Source organism: Schistocerca cancellata, chromosome 6 (genome assembly GCF_023864275.1).
Source record: "Schistocerca cancellata isolate TAMUIC-IGC-003103 chromosome 6, iqSchCanc2.1, whole genome shotgun sequence".
NCBI classification, from domain to species: Eukaryota; Metazoa; Arthropoda; class Insecta; order Orthoptera; family Acrididae; genus Schistocerca; species Schistocerca cancellata.
This window is the reverse complement of record NC_064631.1, coordinates 130,602,339-130,629,895: the sequence shown is the minus strand read 5'-3', so window position 1 is coordinate 130,629,895 and position 27,557 is coordinate 130,602,339. Positions and strand designations below refer to the sequence as shown.

The window sequence follows — 27,557 nt, the reverse complement described above, 5'->3', positions numbered from 1 at the left end:
CCCCTTTCTTGCTAACTTCTTGATAGTCGGTTCAATACGGTTCAATAGTTTATGTGTGATTCAGTAACAGAAAACATGCTTCAACTACGAGCATGTAAATAATATGCGACATATTTATCATAGCATCCAATGACGTAGCATGTAAGACAGTTAATAATAATTTGAGTGTGACTGGTAATAGATAACATGCTTGAACTACACATATTTAAGTAATATACGACATAGTTACCACACATACGATGATGTAGTGTGTAAGAGCAATTAAAAAGTTTGTAAAGATAAAAAGAGTGTAATAGTTCTAACAAATAGTAAAGTTAACTACATCATTATTGTACGTACAAATAACTGAAGTTAAAAGGTTTCTCAACAGTGTCGTAACGTATTGGGTGAATATAAAATTATGATTTGCATATAGACACAATTCGCTAAGTACTGATAACACAAATACGAGAATTCTGTATTATGTTGCCATTTGTTATTTTTATGAGAACATTTGACTGCCAGTAATTTGTTCAAACTAACCACGAAATGTAGAGGCCTAGCCGGCCGCTGTGGCCGAGCGGTTCTAGGCGCTTCAGCCCAGAACCGCGCTGCTCCTACGGCCGCAGGTTCGAATCCTTCCTAGAGCATGGATGTGTGTGCTGTCCTTAGGTTAGTTAGGTTTAAGAAGTTCTAAGTCTAGGGGGATGATGACCTAAGATGTCAAGTCCGATAGTGCTTAGAGCCATTTGAACCATTTTTGTAGAGCCCTTGGGAAAAAGTTATAGAAGCATTACAGGAAGTTGCAGAGGACGTACTAGGGAGGAAATAAGAATACGACGTTTCCAATTCACTGTTATCTGTGCACATATGGTATTCATTTAGGCACATTAACTGACGTCATATGAAGGGACCTAACTTGTTTGTTTGCATGCATAATTAAAATGCTGAGCGGCATGCTCAGCATACATTCTGATGAAGAATGCATGCTTTATTTCGATTTTTTTCATACGCCCACTTAAATGACACAGCTGTTAAATACTGTCAAAAACAATTTATGTACACACATACACCCACAAAAACATGTTCAAATACACTGAATACTAACAATGAGGTTATTGCAGTTTGATAACTGATGAATGGATTTCTTCATGTGTTTCTTGTGACTTGAGACGACGCAAGGTAGAAACTAGCGGCCACTCCCGGAACTTCAGGTCGTTGTTCTTGTCTTCGACGTCTTCGGCCAATGTACGAAATCGACTGTAAAAATAAAGGGAACGGGGCAGCACAAAACTGTGGTAAACATTGGAAAATACAGATCACGCATCTTAAATCTACATCTATATCTACATCTTAACTCCGTACGTCACTTTATGGTGAATGGGAGTTACTGTTAGCATATCATTGTCAGTTTATCGACTTCCTACTCCATTCGCGGGATTCATGACCCTCACCTGTCTCCATATACGCCAATAGGTCTCTGAATTAACAAATATGGTCTTTATGCGGGGTATAAATGCACAGAAATGACAATTTTGTTCAATCGCATTAGCGGATATTGTCTCTGTATTTTCAAAATTAGCGTTTTTGTGATGCACAATATCTTACGTCTAAAGTCTCTAACTAGAGTTTGGTGACACGCTCACACTGTCGACAACAATGGTCATCTTTGAATTTCCTTTGTCACCCTAGTTCAACCATCTTGCTTTTCACGCAAGTAAATTTTTGTAGCTCCATGCGTGACAGTTATGCCTAACAAAATAACTGCTTGGCTGTTGTGTATGGCAACATATTAGGCTTTAGAATCTGTTCACGAGTATGCCATATACTTTAAAGAGTCAGTTGTAAGTGTTTTAAGCCAACTATTGAGCCACTGCTAATTTTCCCGATGTTTGAAACTTTTGCAACGAATTGTTTTAGATCTGGAAGGGTAACCAAAATTGTAAATACACTATGCGATCAAAAGTATCCGGACATCTGGCTGAAAACGACTTACAAGTTCGTGGCGCTCTCCAACGGCAATGCTGGAACTCAGTATGGTGTTGGCCCACCCTTAGCCTTGGTGACAGCTTCCACTCTCGCAGGCATACGTTTAGACCGGTGCTGAAAGGTTACTTGGGGGAATGGCAGCCCATTCTTTACGGAGTGCTGCACTGAGGAGAGGTATCGATGTCGGTCGGTGAGGCTTGGAACGAAGTCGGCGTTCCAAAACATCGCAAAGGTGTTCTGTAGGATTCAGGTCAGCATTTTGTGCAGGCCAGACTATTACAAGGATGTTATTGTCGTGTAACCACTCCGCCACAGGCCGTGAATAATGAACAGGTGCTCGATAGTGTTGAAAGATGCAGTCGCCATCCCCGATTTGCTCTTCAACAGTGGGAAGCAAGAAGGGGCTTAAAACATCAATGGCCGCGCGGGGTAGCTGTGCGGTCTAGGGCGTCTCGTCAAGGTTCGTGCGGCTTTCCCCGTCGGAGGTTCGAGTACTCCCTCGGGCATGTGTGTGTGTGTGTGTGTGTGTGTGTGTGTGTGTGTGTGTGTGTGTGCTGTTCTTAGCGTAGGTTAGTTTAAGTTAGATTAAGTAGTGCGTAAGCCTAGGGACCGATGACCTCAGCAGTTTGGTCCCTTAGTCCTTACCACAAATTTCGAAAACATCAATGCAGGCCTGTGCTGTGATAGTGCCATGTGAAACAACAAGGGGAGCAAGCCCCCTCCATGAAAGACACCACTACATCATAACACCACCGCCTCTGAATTTTACTGTTGGCACTACACACGCTGGCAGATGACGTTCACCGGGCATTCGCCATACCCATACACTGAAATCGGATCTCCACCTTGTGTACTGTGATTCGTCACTCCACACAACGTTTTTCCACTGTTCAGTCGTCCAATGCTTACGCTTCTTACACCAACGAGGCACCATTTGACATTTACCAGCGTGATGTGTGGCCTATGAGCAGCCGCTCGACCATGAAATACAAGTTTCTCACCTCCCGCTTAGCTGTCATATTACTTGCAGTGGATCCTGATGCAGTTTGGAATTCCTGCGTGATGATCTGGATAGATGTCTGCCTATTACACATTACGACCCTCTTCAACGGTCGGCGGTCTCTGACAGTCAACAGACGACGTCAGCCTGTATGCTTTTGTGCCGTACGTGTCCCTTCACGTTTCCACTTCACTATCACATCGGAAAAGGTGGACCTAGGGATGTTTAGGAGTGTGGAAATCTCGCGTGTAGACGTATGACACAAGTGACACCCAATCACAACCACGTTCGTGAGTTCCACGGAACGCTCCACTCTGCTCTCTCACGTTGTCTGATGACTACAAAGGTCGCTGATACGGTGTACCTGGCAGTAGGTGGCAGCACAATCCACCTAATATGAAAGACGTATGTTTTTGGGAAGTCCGGATACTTTTGATCACATAGTGTATGTTTCACTCGAGACTACGGACTATATTTTAAATCAATGAAACGGAAGCCTTATGATGACACAAGTACATATTTCTTAGTAGGTAAAAAAGCAACCAAAGTTCAGTGTCTTGGCTTCAGTGGGCTAATCAGGACCTTCCGAACATCGCGTCATCCCCTGCTAATGGGGTCACTGGAAGCGGTGTGGAGGCGGGAGGGGGGTGCAGCACGCGGCGCTGCAGGCTGCTGTCGACTTTTCATTCAAGTAGCTCGTCAGGTGGCAATGCGAGGTGGCGTACACCCCGTCCCAGTACTCCTACCGAAGAAAAATCCCTGGCAGTGTCGGGAATCGAACGTTAGTTTTCCAGACAGCAGACATACACACTGACCACATACACTACTGGCCATTAAAACTGCTACACCAACTAGAAATGCAGATGATAAACGGGAATTCATTGGACAAATATATTATACTAGAACTGACATGTGATTACATTTTGACGCAATTTGGGTGCATAGAACCCGAGAAATAAGTACCCAGAACAACCACCTCTGGAAGTAATAGCGGCCTTGATACGCCTGGGCATTGAGTCAAACAGAGCTTGGATGGCGTGTACAGGTACAGCTGCCCATGCAACTTCAACACGATACCACAGTTCATCAACAGTAGTGACTGGAGTATTGTGACGAGCCAGTTGCTCGGCCACTATTCACCAGACGTTTTCAATTGGTGAGAGATATGGAGAATGTGCTGGCCAGGGCAGCAGTCGAACATTTTCTGTATCCAGAAAGGCCCGTGCAGGACCTGCAACATGAGGTCGTGCATTATCCTGCTGAAATGTAGCGTTTCGCAGGGGTCGAATGAAGGGTAGAGCCACGGATCGTAACACATCTGAAATGTAACGTCCACTGTTCAAAGCGCCATCAATGCCAACAAGAGGTGACCGAGACGTGCAACCAGTGGCACCCAATACCATCACGCCAGGTGATACGCCAGTATGGCGATGACGAATACACGCTTCCAATGTGCGTTCACCGCTATGTCGCCGAACACGGATGCGACCATCATGATGCTGTTAACAGAACCTGGATTCATCTGACAAAATGACGTTTTGCCATTTGTGCACCCAGGTTCGTCGTTGACTACACCATCGCAGGCGCTCCTGTCTGTGATGCAGCGGCAAGGGTAACTGCATCCATGGTCTCTGAGCTGATAGTCCATGCTGCTGCAAACGTCGACATACTGTTCGTGCAGATGGTTGTCGTCTTGCAAACGTCCCCATCTGTTGACTCAGGGATCGAGTCGTGGCTGCACGATCCGTTACAGTCATGTGGATAAGATGCCTGTCATCTCGACTGCTAGTGATACGAGGCCGTTGGTATCGAGCACGGCGTTCCGTATTACCCTCCTGAACCCACCGATTCCATATTCTGCTAACAGTCATTGGATCTCGATGAACGCGAGCAGCAATGTCGCGATACGATAAACCGCAATCGCGATATGCTACAATTCGACCTTTATCAAAGTCGGAAACGTGATGGTACGCATTTCTCCTCCTTACACGAGGCATCATAATAACGTTTCACCAGGCAAAGCCGGTCAACTGCTGTTTGTGTATGAGAAATCTTTGGAAACTTTCCCTATGTCAGCGCGATGTAGGTGTCGCCAACGGGGCACAACCTTGTATGGATGCTCTGAAAAGCTAATCAATTGCATATCACAGCCTCTTCTTCCTGTCGGTTAAATTTCGCGTCTGTAGCACGTCATCTTCGTGGTGTAGCAATTTTAATGGCCAGTAGTGTAATTAAGAAGGCGGACAGTATATCCACAGATAGAATTTAAATCCCTGTAATAACTGCATAGCAATTAAGGACGCTAAATATACCCTGCTGAAGATTTTTATTGATGTTTTTCCATTCAAAGCGACAGGATAAATGGGCTAATTTGGGTCTCCCTCTCTGTATCCTCAAACAAGTCCCCCCCTCTCGTCTTATCTGCATCCTCCCACCACCTCACGGCAAACTCTTCTGTGGAAAAAAAAATATTGTTAACAGAAAATAAATTTACGACTAAATTTACACACCCTTAAGTAACTGTACAAAGATACAGTTCCAAAATACAGTTAATGAACTTCTTTGAAATTTGCTATGGTTTATTTAGAAGACCGCAATACATTGCAAATGAAATGCTAAATCTCATATTCAGCTGCCTCTACCTCTAAGTTTTATGCGAACTGCAACGCCTTCAAATACCACGTGCAATACTTCAATACTCTCTCACTCCCTGCGTACAAATTAGTACTCTTACAGAGAAGTTGAACAGGACCTTTTTGGATGATATTTTTTCTGGGATTCATTTTAGATGGAGGCTGTAGTTTTCGAATTGTTCAAGAATAAGGAACAAAAGTTACCTCCGAAAGAGGTTTTCTTGAGTAACTCCAAACCCACGGCCTCCAGCGGAAACGCAGCCTAATACGAAATTTCACCGCTTAATTTTTTGTACAAAAGAACCTGTCCATTTCGCACTGTAGGGCTTATACACTTGAAACTCCAAAGAAATTGGTACAGGCATGTGTATTCAAATACAGAGACACTAACGTGGTATTATTTATAGTTGGCGCACGAGCAATGGGACACAGCACTTCCGAGGGAAGGATAAAGTGGGGATTTTCCCGTACTGGTAATTTCACGAGTGTACCGTGAATATCAGGAATCCGCTAAAACATCAAATCTCCGACATCGCTGCAGCAGGAGAAAGATCCTGCAAGAACAGGACCAACGACGATTGCAGAGATTCGTTGAACGTGGCAGAATCGCAACCCTGTCACAGATAGCTGCAGATTTTCATGTTGTATAATCAACGTGCGAACCATTAAACTTAACATAATCGATATGGGCTTTCGGAGCCGAAGCCCCACTCACGTACCTTTGATGATTGCGCGACACAAAGCTTTACGCCTCACCTGGGCCCGTCAACACTGACATTGGACTGTTGATGACTCGAAACATGTTGCCTGGTCGGACAAGTCTCGTTTCAAATTGTATCGAGCGGATAGACGTGTATGGGTATGGAGACAACCTAATGAATCCATGGATCCTGCATGTCATCAGGGGACTGTTCAAGCTGGTGGAGGCTCTGTAATTGTGTGGGGTGTGTGCAGTTGGTGTGATATGGGACCCCTGATGCGTCTAGACACAATTCTGACAGGTGATTCGCACGTAAGCATCCTGTCCGATCATCTGCATCCATTTATGTCCATTGTGCCATGCGCCGGACTTGGGCAATCCCAACAGGACAATGCGACACTCCACACTTCCAGAATTTCTACAGAGTGGCTCCAGGTACAATCTTCTGAGTATAAACACTTTCACTGTCCACTAAACTCCCCAGACATGAACATTATTGTTCATATCTGGGATGCCTCGCAAAGTACTCTTACGGATTTATGGACAGCCCTGCAGGATGTGTCAGTCGCCTACAGCACCACCTTAGACATCAGTCTGTTTCACGCCACGTCGTGCTGCGGCACTTCTACGTTTTCGCGGGTGGCTTACACGGTATTAGGGAATTGTACCAGTTTGTTTGGCGCTTCAGCGTAGTTTGCGTGTAGTGAGCGGGAGAGTGGGGAAGTCTTGTGTGTGGCATTTGAAGGCATTGCGGGTTGCATGAAACACTTTGGTACGGACAGGTAAATCACCCTGTATGTATACAGAGAAGCGGCTAAAATAGGCCACCTCAAAAATATTCGTAATGAATAAATATTTGGAGGTGGGATTTTCGCCCAGTTATAGCGGCCAATATGGCGAATTTTCTGACGTTCTAAAGTAGCTTTTACTGCTTATTGTTACCGAATTACGAATCGACATTTTTCCTAATGGAACTATATACTCTCTTCTTTGAGATCTGTAATGCGTTTCAGAGAACGTCAACGACATAACGTGTGTGGGACTTGATCAAATACTATGAAGGTAACAGCAGTGCAGTTTACTGTCCTTCCGTCAGTAAAAGTGGTTCCAGAAACGTCTGCCCTATTATTCCAAATGTAAGGAAACATGTAACTCTGGTGTGGTTCGTGTGTTTATTATCACGGCTACCATACCAAGTGCTCAAAATATTGACGCTGAGTATTGATACATGCTATCAAGTGATTCTGAAGAAGCATCACTGCACATTGAATTTAATCTGGAGTTCATGGCCTGCACAGGCCCAAGTTATAAGGCATTTTTTTGTGGCGGCGTTCGTAGCGACAAACACTTCGCTGTAGAAACGGCTTACGAAGTCACCGCCACACTTTTAATAGCGGGCCGACCGGTCCGCTGGAACAGTGAACAGAAAGATGAAAACCAAAACACTCTGATTAAATAAAAGTCGGTACTTATCTTTATTAACGAAGATACAGAAACACAGTAGTGAACTCCGTGTCTACAGAAATCTGTCTAGTTCGAGTCGGAGCGGCTAGGTCAGCGTCGGCTGACGACAAACAACAACTCTGCTGCGATGAACACACAACTGACTAGCAAGTATACAAATCGGTGGCGAGTATACCACTGAGCGGCGAATACAGAACTGTCCTAGCGCTCGCGACTCCAGCGCTTAAGAAGCCAGAAGCCAGCGGTGGCGCGCGCAGACTTGCGGCGATTTCCTGTATCGCTGGCGCTGCTTATGCGGACGGCGTCCGGACTTTGATGCTGCCAACCTTTTGGCAGCGGGCTCGGTTGGCATTACTGGCTAGGATATAACACATTTCATGCCTCAGGAGTTACCGCTGTTTCCTAATAGACTTCTTTGTTTACTTTCCGCCACAGAACAGGAGAGCTCCGTGACTGTGTAGATCATTTTCCGTTTTCAGAACGATCGTTCCAACACTCTCCAAATGTTTTTTGAGAGGATGTCACCACGCGTGCGAAATGGGAGGGACATCCGTCATGTTGCAACCACACTAATTGCTTATTATGGGGTGGAGTGTTCTCCAGTAACTGCGACAGCAACATATCTTAGGAACCCGAAATACTTGTGTATACTTATGATTCCCATCAATGAAACAGGAACGAATGATGCCGGTCTCAAAAACACGCACCAAATGTTGATACACCAAGAGAATTGTTTTTATCCACTTCTTTATGTCAGCGTGAATTTTCAGCTGCCGATTAGTGTATACTGCGATATTGCGAAGACTGACTTGCCTTTGGTTTATGAACAATGCTTCTTCCCATAGTAAAATTTTGTGTAGATATGGCACATCACTTTTTCGTAGATAACGTTCGGAGAGCTGTAACCAATTTTGGAAGTCATTGACATGAAGCTGTAGATGCAGTGAAATTTTAAGAAGACGAAATTTGATGGAATGTGGAGTTTGCAGAACGCTTTTTTATTTGGTCCCTCTCGCACTCCCGGGATGCCTCTCGGTGATATTTACAATGTATTTTACTGCTGTGAAAAAGTTAGTTTCATTTTCTTCATCAGTTGTTGTTCTTTTTGCAAGGCGTATTTTATTCTCTACACTTGCAGTCTCTAGAGATTTTTTATTTTTTATTATTTTTCTTAATATGTATAATGTTTGCGAAGACAGATCGTGAGTGCTTAGAACGATCTGGATATCCCTTCAGCATACGTTGCACCGCTGCTATAATAGTTTGGCCACATTCGCCATAAATGATACTCACTTTTTCGACTGTCGTGTACACTGTGAACGTCCCCGTAGCTTTAAGAGCATGTTATCTGATTGCTGCAACAGCAGAACGTAGACTGATGGGCTTCAAGCCCACAGGTAAACACCTTATTGAGTCCCGTATATTCTAGAAACTTCTATCAAATGCCATATAAAAAGTGTATAGTTCGATTAGAAGAAGAAAAACATAGTCGTTGTCGTAATTCAGCAACTGTAAACGATAAAAATTACTTGCTAACATCAGGAAAATTGCGATATTGTCCGCTGTGGCTTGGCGAAAACCACACATCATTGTATTTATTCATTCTGTACCTATTTGAAGTGCCCTGTTCGCAGGATGTACAGAATGCGCTTACTAAATCACAAATAAGATAAGGAAGCAACATCGCTTCAAGTTACATGGATTACAAGACGCGTCTAAAGAACGCCAGTAGCCAGAAAGGCGAACCTAGAAACTGAAATAGCGACATACCGACTGTAGAGCTCGTCTCACACAGAGGAACTGCTGATATACTGCATCACATGTTGCATTGGTTCCTTTAACATAAAAAGCAAGTATTTCTCAGCATGACTACTGGGTACAGAAATATTGTATACACTGCTACGTAAAAAAAAAAAAAAATTGCTCTTCAGAGATCGACTATTCCAGCACGCACCTAGAGTGAAACAGTTTTGTCGCAGGGCATTGAAGGTGGTGCCGTCTACGATGACGCCCATCTGCCCCATAAGAGCCGTCTGGCGGTCGAAGTAGGCTATAGTGGCGCTCATCGACAGGTTGCCGTTCGATACCTGAAACGAAGGGCGAGATATGCACGTGGCGGCAGGAAACTTTCGCTCGCTGACGGGACGTTGAGCCAATTGGAGAACTCACCAGACCTTCACTCTGTGCGATGCAGTTGATGAAGCACTGAAAAATAACAATAAAAACGTTGAAATTACTTTTTGAAAGTTATTGTCACGAAAGAAAAGAAAAAAATTCTTTCAAAATAATTGATTTTTCACTGCAGACAGCACAAGACCAACAGGAGACAATTATGCAGACGCTGCTTTAGTTATTACTCAGGGAATACCGTTGTAAGAGGTCCATGAGTAAGGAATTTATTGCTAGCGCATTCAAGCAGATGTAATTTGGGTGGACTGCTCACGCGCTGCATGCGATATGTAAGCTATAATAGAATCGCAGACCGAAGAGCAGTGTAGGCTGCAGTAGGAGCCGAGTCAGTAGTAGCTAGCAGTCTTGGAGTTGGCTGGGCCGGTCGTGGGGAGCGATGGCGGTGCCTGAGCGATGTACACTCCTGGAAATGGAAAAAAGAACACATTGACACCGGTGTGTCAGACCCACCATACTTGCTCCGGACACTGCGAGAGGGCTGTACAAGCAATGATCACACGCACGGTACAGCGGACACACCAGGAACCGCGGTGTTGGCCGTCGAATGGCGCTAGCTGCGCAGCATTTGTGCACCGCCGCCGTCAGTGTCAGCCAGTTTGCCGTGGCATACGGAGCTCCATCGCAGTCTTTAACACTGGTAGCATGCCGCGACAGCGTGGACGTGAACCGTATGTGCAGTTGACGGACTTTGAGCGAGGGCGTATAGTGGGCATGCGGGAGGCCGGGTGGACGTACCGCCGAATTGCTCAACACGTGGGGCGTGAGGTCTCCACAGTACATCGATGTTGTCGCCAGTGGTCGGCGGAAGGTGCACGTGCCCGTCGACCTGGGACCGGACCGCAGCGACGCACGGATGCACGCCAAGACCGTAGGATCCTACGCAGTGCCATAGGGGACCGCACCGCCACTTCCCAGCAAATTAGGGACACTGTTGCTCCTGAGGTATCGGCGAGGACCATTCGCAACCGTCTCCATGAAGCTGGGCTACGGTCCCGCACACCGTTAGGCCGTCTTCCGCTCACGCCCCAACATCGTGCAGCCCGCCTCCAGTGGTGTCGCGACAGGCGTGAATGGAGGGACGAATGGATACGTGTCGTCTTCAGCGATGAGAGTCGCTTCTGCCTTGGTGCCAATGATGGTCGTATGCGTGTTTGGCGTCGTGCAGGTGAGCGCCACAATCAGGACTGCATACGACCGAGGCACACAGGGCCAACACCCGGCATCATGGTGTGGGGAACGATCTCCTACACTGGCCGTACACCACTGGTGATCGTCGAGGGCACACTGAATAGTGCACGGTACATCCAAACCGTCATCGAACCCATCGTTCTACCATTCCTAGACCGGCAAGGGAACTTGCTGTTCCAACAGGACAATGCACGTCCGCATGTATCCCGTGCCACCCAACGTGCTCTATAAGGTGTAAATCAACTACCCTGGCCAGCAAGATCTCCGGATCTGTCCCCCATTGAGCATGTTTGGGACTGGATGAAGCGTCGTCTCACGCGGTCTGCACGTCCAGCACGAACGCTGGTCCAACTGAGGCGCCAGGTGGAAATGGCATGGCAAGCCGTTCCACAGGACTAGATCCAGCATCTCTACGATCGTCTCCATGGGAGAATAGCAGCCTGCATTGCTGCGAAAGGTGGATATACACTGTACTAGTGCCGACATTGTGCATGCTCTGTTGCCTGCCTCTGTCTATGTGCCTGTGGTTCTGTCAGTGTGATCATGTAATGTATCTGACCCCAGGAATGTGTCAATAAAGTTTCCCCTTCCTGGGACAATGAATTCACGGTGTTCTTATTTCAATTTGCAGGAGTGTAGTATAAGGTAATAGCAGCCGCGCGCATATGTAGTTTGTTAAACTAAATTTGTACTGTTGTTATATCAAGTCCCACGTAACTGTTTCAAAAATCTTTTAATAATAACCTTTTTTCATCTGAATTTAAAGAATTAACTAATTTCTGTAATCCATGGTTATCCCGATTAATGTAAGGAAAAATGAGTTGTTTCTTTTTATACATGACAAATCTAGTGGCCAGCATCGCACTGGGCTGCGCCAGAAAAATTTCTTATAGGAGCATATATATACGCGTTATCCGGCGGCTTCATTAAGGTCAGAATTTTCAATTTATTCAGTATGATCTTTCAGGGCCATGACGTAGCACTGCTGACGTCCAAATTTATCAGTTTAGATTCACTGTCAGTTAATTATTGAAAGGTTACATATGAGTCACATTTTTTATTGGTAGATTAGTCACGTTGTTATTGCGAGGTTACGGAATAATAGTTCGTTGGGAGGTTACACTAAATGTGAATGCTATACATAATTTTTTGCTGTCGGGAGGTTACACTGAATGTGAATGCTATACATAAATATATTATTTTTACTGTTGGGAGATTACACCGAAAAACAAGCAATGGGAACTACATGTAGGCTTTCAGGGAGAAACAAAAAGTGTGAAGCGGTACGTATTGTGACGCGAGTTTTTAATATTTGTTACAAGATCGGATAGTAGGGTCGACGGAAGCCCGCCCAGCTAGCCGTGCGGTCTAACGCGCTGCTTCCCGAGCGGGAAGGCCGTGCCGACCCCGGCACGAATCCGCCCGGCGTATTAGTGTCGAGGGGTCCGGTGTGCTGGCCAGCCTGTGGATGGTTTTTCAGGTGGTTTTCCAGCTACCTCGGGGAATGCTGGCTGGTTCCCCTAATTCCGCCTCAGTTACACTGTGTCGGCGATTGCTGCGCAAATACCTTTCCCACGTACGCGTACACCATAATTATTCTACCACGCAAATATTTGGGGTTACACTCATCTGGTGTAGGACGTTCCCCGGCGGGGGAGGGGGGGTTTACGAGGTACCGAACTGCACAATAACGCTGGGTTCGGAGTGGGGCGGCGGTGGGGTGGATATACAGGGCTATTACAAATGATTGAAGCGATTTCATAAATTCACTGTAGCTCCATTCATTGACATATGGTCACGACGCACTACAGATACGTAGAAAAACTCATAAAGTTTTGTTCGGCTGAAGTCGCATTTCAGGTTTCTGCCGCCAGAGCGCTCGAGAGCGCAGCGAGACGAAGTGGCGACAGGAGCCGAGAAAGCGTATGTCGTGCTTGAAATGCACTCACATCAGTCAGTCATAACAGTGCAACGACACTTCAGGACGAAGTTCAACAAAGATCCACCAACTGCTAACTCCATTCGGCGATGGTATGCGCAGTTTAAAGCTCCTGGATGCCTCTGTAAGGGGAAATCAACGGGTCGGCCCGCAGTGAGCGAAGAAACGGTTGAACGCGTGCGGGCAAGTTTCACGCGTAGCCCGCGGAAGTCGACGAATAAAGCAAGCAGGGAGCTAAACGTACCACAGCCGACGGTTTGGAAAATCTTACGGAAAAGGCTAAAGCAGCAGCCTTACCGTTTACAATTGCTACAAGCCCTGACACCCAATGACAAAGTCAAACGCTTTGAATTTTCGGCGCGGTTGCAACAGCTCATGGAAGAGGATGCGTTCAGTGCGAAACTTGTTTTCAGTGATGAAGCAACATTTTTTCTTAATGGTGAAGTGAACAGACACAATGTGCGAATCTGGGCGGTAGAGAATCCTCACGCATTCGTGCAGCAAATTCGCAATTCACCAAAAGTCAACGTGTTTTGTGCAATCTCACGGTTTAAAGTTTACGGCCGCTTTTTCTTCTGCGAAAAAAACGTTACAGGAAATGTGTATATGGACATGCTGGAAAATTGGCTCATGCCACAACTGGAGACCGACAGCGCCGACTTCATCTTTCAACAGGATCGTGCTCCACCGCACTTCCATCATGATGTTCGGCATTTCTTAACCAGGAGATTGGAAAACCGATGGATCGGTCGTGGTGGAGATCATGATCAGCAATTCATGTCATGGCCTCCACGCTCTCCCGACTTAACCCCATGCGATTTATTTCTATAGGGTTATGTGAAAGATTCAGTGTTTAAACCTCATCTACCAAGAAACGTGCCAGAACTGCGAGCTCGCATCAACGATGCTTTCGAACTCATTGATGGGGACATGCTGCGCCGTGTGTGGGAGGAACTTGATTATCGGCTTGATGTCTGCCGAATCACTAAAGGGGCACATATCGAACATTTGTGAATGCCTAAAAAAAACTTTTTGAGTTTTTGTATGTGTCTGCAAAGCATTGTGAAAATATCTCAAATAATAAAGTTATTGTAGAGCTGTGAAATCGCTTCAATCATTTGTAATAACCCTGTACAGGTGTGAAACACTGACTGAGGTCTACAGCGGTACGGAACCTCTCCGTCGTTTCTAGGTCCCCGGTTTAATACATACATGGTGGACGGAGATTTGAGCTCTGTCTTTCTCGGACAGCGCGCTAACAAACGCGACTACCAGTGCAGTTTCCATAACTATGACGAACTGAAAGAATTCAACAAATATGCATTTACAGCCTTCATTTGTTTTACGAGGGGCGTTCAATAAATAATGTATCACATTTTTGTGGAAACAGGTTGATTTTATCCAGGATTGAAACACACCATATTATTCCCCATTCATTTTGACTCAGAACCATATTTTTCAACATAATATCCGCTCAGTGCGTCGGCCTTACGCACTTTACTGGGAGGGCCAGCGTGGCCACATAATACCACTCTAATGGTCGACTTCGGAACCAAAATTTTGCTGCATCAACAACCTCCCCATGATCCACGTACTGCTTTCCGCGGAGTGCATCTTTCATTGGACCAAATACACTCCTGGAAATGGAAAAAAGAACACATTGACACCGGTGTGTCAGACCCACCATACTTGCTCCGGACACTGCGAGAGGGCTGTACAAGCAATGATCACACGCACGGCACTGCGGACACACCAGGAACCGCGGTGTTGGCCGTCGAATGGCGCTAGCTGCGCAGCATTTGTGCACCGCCGCCGTCAGTGTCAGCCAGTTTGCCGTGGCATACGGAGCTCCATCGCAGTCTTTAACACTGGTAGCATGCCGCGACAGCGTGGACGTGAACCGTATGTGCAGTTGACGGACTTTGAGCGAGGGCGTATAGTGGGCATGCGGGAGGCCGGGTGGACGTACCGCCGAATTGCTCAACACGTGGGGCGTGAGGTCTCCACAGTACATCGATGTTGTCGCCAGTGGTCGGCGGAAGGTGCACGTGCCCGTCGACCTGGGACCGGACCGCAGCGACGCACGGATGCACGCCAAGACCGTAGGATCCTACGCAGTGCCGTAGGGGACCGCACCGCCACTTCCCAGCAAATTCGGGACACTGTTGCTCCTGGGGTATCGGCGAGGACCATTCGCAACCGTCTCCATGAAGCTGGGCTACGGTCCCGCACACCGTTAGGCCGTCTTCCGCTCACGCCCCAACATCGTGCAGCCCGCCTCCAGTGGTGTCGCGACAGGCGTGAATGGAGGGACGAATGGAGACGTGTCGTCTTCAGCGATGAGAGTCGCTTCTGCCTTGGTGCCAATGATGGTCGTATGCGTGTTTGGCGCCGTGCAGGTGAGCGCCACAATCAGGACTGCATACGACCGAGGCACACAGGGCCAACACCCGGCATCATGGTGTGGGGAGCGAACTCCTACACTGGCCGTACACCACTGGTGATCGTCGAGGGGACACTGAATAGTGCACGGTACATCCAAACCGTCATTGAACCCATCGTTCTACCATTCCTAGACCGGCAAGGGAAGTTGCTGTTCCAACAGGACAATGCACGTCCACATGTATCCCGTGCCACCCAACGTGCTCTATAAGGTGTAAGTCAACTACCCTGGCCAGCAAGATCTCCGGATCTGTCCCCCATTGAGCATGTTTGGGACTGGATGAAGCGTCGTCTCACGCGGTCTGCACGTCCAGCACGAACGCTGGTCCAACTGAGGCGCCAGGTGGAAATGGCATGGCAAGCCGTTCCACAGGACTAGATCCAGCATCTCTACGATCGTCTCCATGGGAGAATAGCAGCCTGCATTGCTGCGAAAGGTGGATATACACTGTACTAGTGCCGACATTGTGCATGCTCTGTTGCCTGTGTCTATGTGCCTGTGGTTCTGTCAGTGTGATCATGTGATGTATCTGACCCCAGGAATGTGTCAATAAAGTTTCCCCTTCCTGGGACAATGAATTCACGGTGTTCTTATTTCAATTTCCAGGAGTGTATATGGAAGTCCGAAGGTGCGAGATCCGGGCTGTAGGGTGGATTATCAGGAACAGTCCAGTGAAGTTTTGTGAGGCCTCGCGTAGTCATGTAGTAGCAGTAGTTCAATTGCATATTTGCGGCGACGAACTCTCTGAAGTTCCGTGCTTGCAGGAATAACAGATGCGTGCCGACGACTGGCACGCGGGATATCGGACACGTTTGTGCGACCCTGTGGCGACAAATGCCTCGCCAAACGACTCACCATGCTTTCGTTCACGGCCAGGTCTTCGTAGACAGTCTGCGAGCGTCTATGATTATCTGCGATGGTCTGGCTTTCCGCCTAAAGGCCGGCAGCGGTGGCAGAGCGGTTCTAGGCACTTCAGTCCGGAACCACGCGACCGCTACGCTAGCAGGTTCGAATCCTGCCTCGGTCTTGGATGTGTCTGATGTCCTTAGGTTAGTTAGGCTTAAGTAGTTGTAAGTCTAGGGGACTGATGACCTCAGATGTTAAGTCCCATAGTGCTCAGAGCCATTTGAACCATTTTCCGCCTAAAGCAATTCGACGACAGCTCTCTGCTTAGAACGCATTTCCGTTAGAGACGCCATTTTGAAGGCTATGTGTAGTGCCGCTACCTATCGAAACTTCATGAAACTACAGGAGCTGAAGCGGGAATATTCCATCACGTTCTACAACAAATTTCGCATCTTTTCAACCGAAACAGGCCGAGAAAAATTTTTTTTTGCATTAATTATTGAACGCCTCTCGCATTAAAGCTTTTGGCAGGGCTGTTGGACGTAAACTATGGGTAATTATGAAAAATAATGGAGTAACAGCTGTAAGTATGTTGTTTATGTTTTCTTATTGGCAACGTTACGTAGCGCTCTGTATGAAAATCACTGGCTGTGCTGTGTGCAGTTTGTGGCTAGTTTGCATTGTTGTCTGCCATTGTAGAGGGGCAGCTGAATGTGAACAGCGCGTAGCGTTGCGCAGTTGGAGGTGAGCCGCCAGCAGTGGTGGATGTGGGGAGAGAGATGGCGGAGTTTTGTAATTTGTCATGAACTGCTATATATATTATGACTATTAAGGTAAATACATTGTTTGTTCTCTATTAATATCTTTCATTTGCTAACTATCCCTATCAGTAGTTAGTGCCTTCCGTAGTTTGAATCTTCTATTTAGCTGGCAGTAGTGGCGCTCGCTGTATTGCAGTAGTTCGAGTAATGAAGATTTTTGTGAGGTAAGTGATTTCTGAAAGGTATAGTTTAATGTTACTCAGGGCCATTCTTTTGCAGGGATCTTTGATAGTCAGATTGCGTTGCGCTAAAAACATTGTGTGTCAGTTTAAGCACAGTCTTGTATAATTGTTCAAAGGGGAAGTTTCACAGCTTATCTTTTAAACAGCGTTAAAACAAAACAAACGTTGCAGTTAAGGTAAACGGATAAAATAGCAGGGAAATAACAGTAAATCAAGAAGTGGCACTAGCTAGTTTTTTCTAACCTATATTATATTACATTTTTATATTGACACACTGATTATTATCTGAGAAAAGTTTTAGACTTTGAAATATAATAAATAACTGCCGAAGATTCATTTAGCCTTGACAGATTACCAAGTAATAATAACAGAGCGAGAAGAAGATAAGAATTCAATCCAAAAACCATCCTCAATTACAAAATCATGTTATTTTAGTTTTTTGTTTTAGGGATCAAAGCCGGTTACCAAATAAAACATGACTACTGGCACAAGGATGGTAAATGGATAGGTCGACGACGAAGAAAATCATACGATCAGCTTTAAATTGCTTGATTTAGGAGCTCGAAAATGTACATTATGATGATGATGGTGATATGCCAGACAAGGACGGCCTATAGCCACCTGCACATGGGGTCAAAGACGAAGGGACGCAGAATTGTCATAGGAGGACCCAGAACGTCCCCAAAGCATCATTTACTGACCAAGAGCGGTGTATGCGCTCCTAGCATACGTTTTGGTGGGTTATGGGGTTACAGACGTTTACACAATAATAAATGACGTTTGTGGGTGACATTTGATAAATGAGTGACACAGCTAAACATGGGTCTATCAGTTGTGAGCGAAATTCAGTGTAAGTAAAGATAAGGATGGAATGTCGTCATAGTGGAAATTTCTTGCTCAGTGTGTGCTAGTCTTTTACTGTGGAAACATATGGTGTTACGGAACACCTACGAAAACTGCTAATTTTATTGGTTACATTAGGGGTTAGATACAGCCAATGAGGTGTACGGACATACCAGTACAAATGTACAAATCATTGCTGCAGTGGACAGAATAATTATCCCTGCTAACAACATACGTTTACAAAATATCATCGTAGACCATCCACCTGTCTTGCGTTTCTCTCTAACCAAATGCTGCAAAACAACCCTCATGATTCTTATTAAGACAAATGGTATGTTATTGTTTTCTTATTTCAGCTGTAGTAATTGAAGGACATTAATTAGTTAATAACTGTGTTTTACAAACTGTAACTGAAATTAAATAGCCATGGTCCATAACAGAACCTTTATGCAAAAATAAATCGATTGTAAGGTTTTTTATTTATATTATTACAATTAGCTCACCTAATTCGCTTAATTATTCATAATATAAATGCCACATTGAAGTGCCATCATCTCATTGTTAACACTAGTTTGCCCAGTAAAACTTCCATCGGTAAAAAATGACTTTCAGCAAGGGCCTTAACAAAAATGGCATTACTACAATGTATATTGAACTAAGATATAACACTCCAATAACTGAACTGAATCAGGGAACATTGAGGGAATTAGATCTGAAAATTAGATACTTAAAGTAGCAGAAATAACTGACTATGTTTGAAGTAAGAATAAAGAGTGCAGACTGAAAATAACATAAAACAAGTGTCCGGAACAAAATATATAAAGCTCTAAAATAAATTTAAGTGATAGTGTGTCTTATGTGCAAGTGAAACGTTCAAATGGCTCTGAGCACTATGCGACTTAACTTCTGAGGTCATCAGTCGCCTAGAACTTAGAACTAATTAAACCTAACTAACCTAAGGACATCACACACATACATGCTCGAGGCAGGATTCGAACCTGCGACCGTAGCGGTCACGCGGTTCCAGACTGAAGCGCCTTTAACCGCACGGCCACACCGGCCGGCCCAAGTGAAACGTGAATGATAAACACTTCAGATAAGAAGAGGGTAGAAGCTTTTGAAATGTAGTACTAAAAAAGAATGTTGAAGACTGAACGAGTAAATTGAATAACTCATGGAGAGATACGAATGGAATCCGGGGAAATAAGAACAGTAGCACAACTTGATTGTCTGATGGGACGGATCCTGAAGCATCAAGGAACGGTTAGTTTGGTAACAGACGGACGCATGGGGAAAAGTATTCTAGAGGGAGACCACCGTAAACACATTCACGTGGATATAGGCTGCAGTAGTTACGCAGAGACGAAAAGACGTGCACAGGATAGACTAACATGCAGAGCTGCATCAGACCTGTCGTCGTACTGTAAACCACGACTCTACAAGCACAGCTATCCAGGAAACGTGAAGAAAAGATCAGACATTTTTATACACTGGGAACGAAATCACTTCGTACGGCGCGATCGCATTGCAGATATTTTTGTTATAAGACGATCGGTTCCAAGAGTCTTACGCTGCCATCATCTGATCTTATGGAACTCGTTACAGAATTGCAATTTTATTCGTATAATTTTATAAAAACTTCCATAAGATCAAATGATGGCAGCGTAAGACTCTCCAAACCGGCCTTCTAGTAACAATAAAAGTGTCTACTCTGCGATCGCTTCTTACGATGTGTGGTCATTTCCAACTATACCCATCGCTCCACAGCGCAGCATATTATCTTATTTCATACACTAGTCTACTTTAGCACTTGATGTATCTGTACGAAGCTTCCGCCTCGGTAGCTGCCGGGTGAGTGCGGAGGATTCCTAAGCGAAGGATCCCTATTCGATTCCCAGCCGGCTCGGAGACTTTCTCCGCTCGGTGTTGTGTTGTCCTTATCTTCGTGTCGTAATTAATAGACATTTCACTGTGGACGTGGCTGAATGAGCACCTCCCGAAAACTAATAACTTGGAAAAAATAAACGTTCTTGTGCCTCTTCCCTTGACCAGGACAACAGAAACACTCATTCTCCTCAGAGGAAAATCTTTTTTGTTTGACCTCTCAGCTTTTTCTCGGCGCGACTGATTAATGGATTGCTTCTGGGTGTTCTACCCAACTGTTTCCATTTCATCCACAATATTTCGGTGACCGACCTATCTATCGTCTTAAGGCGCTGCTAGTTTTGCTGTTACACGTACTCGCTGCCTCGGCTCCAACCAGACTGAACTATTGCTGGTGTGGCGCTGCAATTTACAGCCAAGTTCGACTCCCGACGCCCACTATTTTTTTGATGCTCTTTCGTGTTTCAGAGCTAGCATTAGTATCAGTGAAACGCAAGTTCTCTCAACATTTTCTGGCTGTGCTGGATGTGAAAGCCGACGAGATCTTAATAAACTGGAACCCAATTCTCGTTTGAATTGAAACCTATGTCCTTGTGAATTGGCATTTGCGACACCTTTATTTCGATAGACTCCTTAATTTAGCAGTCGTCAGTATCAATGAAATCTCCAAGAGCTCTGTAACAAAAATGTTATTTTATTTTATTTCGACAACAACCAATTTCGGCATCCCACTATGCCATCTTCAGGCCCCATAGCATAGAGGAATGTCGAAAGTGGTTGTCGTCAAAATGAAATTAAATAATATGTAAAACATTCTCGTTATTCTTTCTGCGTCAGTTCTGGGTAAAATCTCGAGCTTTCGACGATTACTTCCATCGTCATCGTCAGGAGCACCTAGTCAGGTGCTTTTTTTTCCTTTATTGAATTTCGATTTCCCACAAAGGGGGCGGGCTGGCAGCAGCTTAGTATGCCGCTCTTCAGCCTACAGACTTTGTTAAAAAGATGAAAAGAATAAGTAATAAAAACAGGCTATAAAATCGGAGAATTAAATAGTAACATGGTGAAAAAATCGTGGAACTTAAAACATAGAACAAGGGGATGATTATGCTAATAAAATACATACGAGGCAGACAAGTAAAACAATAGACAGGCAATTAAAAAACACTGCGACAGTCTGGTTTCTGTTCCCAACATGACAAAGAAGAACAACACTGAACATTCACTGGAACACTGCACTAAAAAGTTAGCAAATGTGACATACCACAGCCGAGAGCAGGTGGGGGAAAACTGGACAGATGGTGGGAAAATAAAAAAAATGGGGGAAGGAGAGGAAAAGCGAAGGGGGGATGCGGGAAAGGAGCCAATGGAGGATGAGGACCCATAAGAGGGGTGGGGGGTGCCGGGCAGACGCGACAAGGAGTGGGGAAGGCAGAGGAGGGGAATACAAAAGGACTCGGGAGGGGGGGGGGGAAGGAAGGTAGGGAGAAAACAGGATGGAAGGGAGGGGGGAGAGGGAGCCCAGGGAAAGGACAGAGGAAAGGAGGGGAGATGAGGATCACAGGAGGGATAGATGGATGGAGAGAGGGCATCATCCGGGAGGGGGAGTTGATGGAAGCCCCCTTGGGAAAGGAGATGGTGTAGAGATGGAGGGTAGGGGGGACACAACAGTGAAGGCGTGGCAGGGGGCGGGGACAGGAGAGGAGAGGAGCAACCAAGAGGTGAGGGGGATCAAGGCAGTGGGAGGTGTAGAGTATGTGGATGTGTTTGAGGAACAGGAGCAGATGCGGGAAAGGAATGAGGTCATAGAGGATCCGCGTGGGGGACAGGAGGTGTATACGGAATGTGAGGCGGAGTGCATGACGCTCAAGGATCTGGAGGGAATTATAGAAGTTGGGGGGGGGGGCAGATATCCAGGTGGGACTGGCATAACAGAGGATGGGACAGATTAAGGATTTGTAGGTGTGGATGGTGGTTGGGGGGTGCAACCCCCATGTCCAGCCAGAGAGGAGTTTGAGGAGTCGGAGGCAGTTGTGGGCTTTGGATTGGATGGAGCGGAGATGAGGGATCCAGGTGAGGTGACGGTCAATGGTGAGGCCAAGGTAGGTGAGGGTGACCAGAAGGAGCAAGTGGTACAACCTACAATGATTGCCTGGGAAGGATTGATTTTCAGGAGCCACTGGTTACACCATGCTTCACTGCTGCTGTGGTAGCCTTTTTTATAGCCCGTGGACGGCTTCTGATTGGTCGGCTTCTGATTGGTCGGTGATTACGTACTTATGTCGCAGACGGTGTCACTGCGTGCGCCGGCGGCGCCACCGCTTCCGTTGGAACGTAAAGCTTTGAAGGAACGTCTCTGATGCTTCTCTGCATCAAGCGCTAGTTTAAATGCACAAATCAGATGGTGTCCGCTGTCGCGGTTAAGTTCTTTTGGCTTATTCTTATTTCAACAGCCTTACTAACAGAATCCCAGTACGTGGAGGCATGGGACAGAATTTTTGTTTCATCGAACAATATCTCATGTTTGTTCGAGAGGGTGTACTCCGCAATTGCCGATTTCTCCAGTTCTCTATTTTTGATATGGCACTGGTGTTCTGCACAGCGGTCGGAAACGGTACGAGTCGTGTGACCTATATAACTGCTTCCACGCTCAAAGGGGATATTGTAAACTCCAGGGACCCTGAGGCCGAGATTGTCCTTAACAGGGCGCATCATCTATTAATTTACTTAAGAGGACGAAAAATCGGTCTTATACCTCGTCTACGCAGGACTCTTCCTATTTTGCTGGAAATCGCGCCACAAAAAGGAAGAACCGCAATTCTGAGAGTGTGCAGCATTTTCACGTCTGCTTTTTTTGGAGAACACTGCCTTTATATCGCGTGCACCATAGCCATTCTTCCGGAACACGTACTTCAGTTGGTTAATCTCGGACCTTAAGTGGTCCTCCATGGAGAAGAAATAAAAACGTTGAGGTTCGCCGATGACATTGTAATTCTGTCAGAGACAGCAAAGGACTTGGAAGAGCAGTTGAACGGAATGGATAGTGTCTTGAAGGGAGGATATAAGATGAACATCAACAAAAGCAAAACGAAGATAATGGAATGTAGTCGAATTAAGTCGGGTGATGAGGGTATTAGATTAGGAAATGAGACACTTAAAGTAGTAAAGGAGTTTTGCTATTTGGGGAGCAAAATAACTGATGATGGTCGAAGTAGAGAGGATATAAAACGTAGACTGGCAATGGCAAGGAAAGCGTTTCTGAAGAAGAGAAATTTGATGACATCGAGTATAGATTTAAGTGTCAGGAAGTCATTTCTGAAAGTATTTGTATGGAGTGTAGCCATGTATGGAAGTGAAACATGGACGGTAAATAGTTTGGACAAGAAGAGAATAGAAGCTTTCGAAATGTGGTGCTACAGAAGAATGCTGAAGATTAGATGGGTAGATTACATAACTAATGAGGAAGTATTGAATAGGATTGGGGAGAAGAGAAGTTTGTGGCACAACTTGACCAGAAGAAGGGATCGGTTGGTAGGACATGTTCTGAGGCATCAAGGGATCACCAATTTAGTATTGGAGGGCAGCGTGGAGGGTAAAAATCGTAGGGGGAGACCAAGATATGAATACACTAAGCAGATTCAGAAAGATGTAGGTTGCAGTAGGTACTGGGAGATGAAAAAGCTTGCACAGGATAGAGTAGCATGGAGTGCTGCATCAAACCAGTCTCAGGACTGAAGACCACAACAACAACAAGTGGTCCTCGTCAGAAACAGTTTTGGCTCTATATACCAACGTGTTCAAAACGGCTCTCTTCTGACCAGGATGATGGAAACTCTTTGCATTCAGGTATAAATCGGTATGCGTCGGCTTACGGTATACAGAGCGACCAAGACGCCCGTCCGCCTGTCGTTGTACTAAAACGTCTAAGAAAGGCCGTCTCCCTTCATTCTCCATCTCGACAGAGAACTGGATGTTCGAATCTATGCTGTTCGTGTGTTCCATGAATTGTTCGAGAGCTTCTGCGCCGTGTGGCAGATAATAAATGTATCGTCAACGTAACGATAAAATAAGGATGGATGGAGGGGAGCCGAATTTAATGCAAGTTCCTCAAAATTCTCCATAAAAAAGTTAGCCAGTGATGGAGACAACGGAGAGCCCATCCCCATACCGTCCGTCATTTCATAAAATTAGTTACCATACAAGAAGTAGGTGGTCGTCATCGCGCGCCGGAACATCAGGAGGAAAGAGATCCGCCAGATTTTCAAAGTGTCCACAACAGGAACTTTTGTGAACAGCGATACCACATCCAGGCTGACTAAAATGTCATTTGGACCAACTCTAATCTGTTTGATTTTCTCAATAAGCATCTGGGAGTTTTTTATGTGATGTTCACACCGGCCGACTACAGGAGTCATCAACTTTGTTAGATATTTGGCCGACTTATAAGTAGGAGAACCAACTGCACTGACAATAGGTCTCATGGGACCTCCTTGTGGATCTTCGGTAGCCCGTACAACCTAGGCGGTCTAGGAGCTCGGACTCTGAGATTTTTCGTATATCGTCTGGCAGCCCGGAATTCTTCAGTCATTTCGTGGTTTTTCTGTTGCATGTCAAAGTTGGGTCCCGTTTAAGACATTTATACGTAGTATTCTCCAACAGTGATGTCATTTTTCTATGGTATTCGGTAGTATTAAGGACCACTGTGGCATTTCCTTTGTCAGCTGGTAATATGGCAAGATCTTCATCCTTCCGAAGTAAACGGAGCCCCTCCCTCTCCTCTCTACTAATATTATATCTGGGAGGCTTAGCTGAGGCCAAAAAACGACTGGTAACAAGTCTCACTTCGTCGGCGTCGTCCTATGCAAGATGCTGCACCGCCTGTTCTACTTCACTGATAAGATCCGCGATGTGTATAGTACGTGGTGTAGGAGCAAAATTCAAACCATTATTAAGGGCCGAGATGGCTCCTTTGTCCAAGTTCTTGCCCGACAGGTTGATGACAGTGCGTGCTGTTTCATACGATGACTCTGATCTTTGCATAGCTCCAAGACGCTCAAATTTCTTTACTTGTCTAGCCGATGTATTGCTAAGATGACCTCTTTGATGAGCAGCCGTCGTCATATCGACCCACTCCCAGTCAAACGGCGAGAGAACTGAAGATAACAAAAGATGGCAACTATATAAACTTCGTGCATTAAGATCCAGTTCGTACCTTGTGTGTCGTAACCTTTCTTTGACGATCGCCCGGCTTGTCTTCTGTAATATATTCTTCATTCCAACTGACTTGGTATGGCGTTTAACCACAGCAAACCACAGCAGATTAGGCACAATCTCCTTATCGCGACAGCGTTGCAGAAATGCCAAATTACTCCGCAACTGTGCATATTTGACGCGCAGCTTCTCCAGTAGACGAACCTGGGGTGCGATGTCCTCCCCGTAGAGGAAAGTAATAAGGGAACGTAGTTTTTCGCGGCGGCACTTATATGTATAACATATCAAATAACGTCTTAGTTACACGGCTGTTGGAAAATTACAATGATAATGACAATTACGTAACCAGGTGATGTCCCCTGTCCATGATGGACCAAAAGTGGCCTTAATTATGCTGTCCCAGAAACTTGGCGTTCGCTTCACGATAGTGATTTCATCACGTTTCATTTCATGATTATCCTGGAGGCTACCATTTGGTGTGCAAAATGTATGAGACTGGCGAAATACCATCAGACTCCAAGAAGAATATAATAATTCCAATCCCAAAGAAAGCAGATGTGAAAATTACCGAACTATCAAGTTAATAAGTCACGGCTGCAAAATACTAACGCGAATTCTTAACATACGAATGGAAAAACTGGTAGAAGCCGACCTCGGGGAAGATCAGTTTGGATTCCGTAGAAATGTTGGAAAACGTGAGGCAATACTGACCCTACGACTTATCTTAGAAAATAGATTATGAATAGGCAAACCTACATTTCTAGCATTTGTAGACTTAGAGAAAGCTTTTGACAATGTTGACTGGAATACTCTCTTTCAAATTCTGAAGGTGGCAGGGGTAAAATACAGGGAGCGAAAGGCTATTTACAATTTGTACAGAAACCAGATGGCCGTTATAAGAGTCGAGGGACATGAAAGGGAAGCAGTGGTTGGGAAGGGTTGTAGCCTCTCCCCGATGTTACTCAATCTGTATACTGAGCAAGCAATAAAGGAAACAAAACAATTCGGAGTAGGTATTAAAATCCATGGAGAAGAAATAAAAACCTTAAGGTTCACCGATGACATTGTAATTCTGTCAGAGACAGCAAAGGACTTGGAAGAGCAGTTGAACGGAATGGACAGTCTCTTGGAAGGAGGGTATAAGATGAACATCAACAAAAGCGAAAGAAGGATAATGGAATGTAGTCAAATTATGTCGGGTGATGCTGAGGAACTTAGATTAGGAAATGAGACACTTAAAGTAGTAAAGGAGGTTTGCTACTTGGGGAGCAAAATAACTGATGATGGTCGAAGTAGAGAGGATATAAAATGTAGACTGGCAATGGCAAGGAAAGCGTTTCCGAAGAAGGGAAATTTGTTAACATTCAGTATAGATTTAAGTGTCATGTCAGGAAGTCGTTTGTGGAGTATTTGTCTGGAGTGTAGCCATGTATGGAAGTGAAACATGGAAGATAAATAGTTTGGACAAGAAGAGAATAGAAGCTTTCGAAATGTGGTGCTACAGAAGAATGCTGAAGATTACATGGGTATATCACATAACTAATGAGGAGGTATTGAACAGAATTGGGGAGAAGATGAGTTTGTGGCACAGAATAACTAGAAGAAGGGATCGGTTGGTAGGACATGTTCTGAGGCATTAAGGGATCACCAATTTTGTATTGGAGGGCAGTGTGGAGGGTAAAAATTGTAGAGGGAGACCAAGAGATGAATACACTAAGCAGATTCAAAAGGATGTAGGGTGCAGTACGTACTGGGAGATAAAGCAGCTTGCACAGGATAGAGTAGCATGGAGAGCTGCATCAAACCAGTCTCAGGACTGAAGACCACAATAACAACAACATTGGAAGCAGTGTCTGACAGACAGCTGATTTGATTGGTTGTTTTAGGCGGGTTGTCACTGATGTTCCTTGCATCTTTCGTCGACTGTTCTCATAGTGTTTCCCATGTAAGACACGACACATGCCATGTGTTTCTACATTGGTAACTGTTCTGATGTGTCCAGAACACCTTTTTGGTGTGATCGGCAAACTAATACTATGTACTATCCACTTGTAACTTAAAAAAGACAAGAATACTTTGTCGTACACCACAGAAAATTTGACTTTGTAGAAGCTCGTTCCACTTCATTTTAGTTCTCGTCTTTTTCTATTTCAAGGAGTTGGTGTTGGTCCTTTCCGAAGCCAAAGGAATTTACCAAAACTGTTGTCTCCGTGTTTTCACTGGCCCTCTTATATCCCGTCTTGCAGTT

At 45.3% G+C, this 27,557-nt stretch overlaps 1 protein-coding gene across 1 annotated transcript in view; it reads right to left on the bottom strand.

Moving 5' to 3' along the window:
* Positions 1–1,028: 1,028 nt before the first annotated feature.
* Positions 1,029–27,557, bottom strand: part of LOC126088190 (uncharacterized) — a 215,240-nt gene continuing 188,711 nt past the window's right edge. Inside the window, exons 4-7 of the mRNA XM_049906315.1 lie at positions 9,935–9,970; positions 9,720–9,852; positions 9,536–9,600; positions 1,029–1,239 (exon numbers count right to left, since the gene is read on the bottom strand). Coding sequence (XP_049762272.1) covers positions 1,129–1,239; positions 9,536–9,600; positions 9,720–9,852; positions 9,935–9,970 — 345 coding nt within the window. The 3' untranslated portion in view covers positions 1,029–1,128. The remainder of the gene's footprint in view (positions 1,240–9,535; positions 9,601–9,719; positions 9,853–9,934; positions 9,971–27,557) is intronic.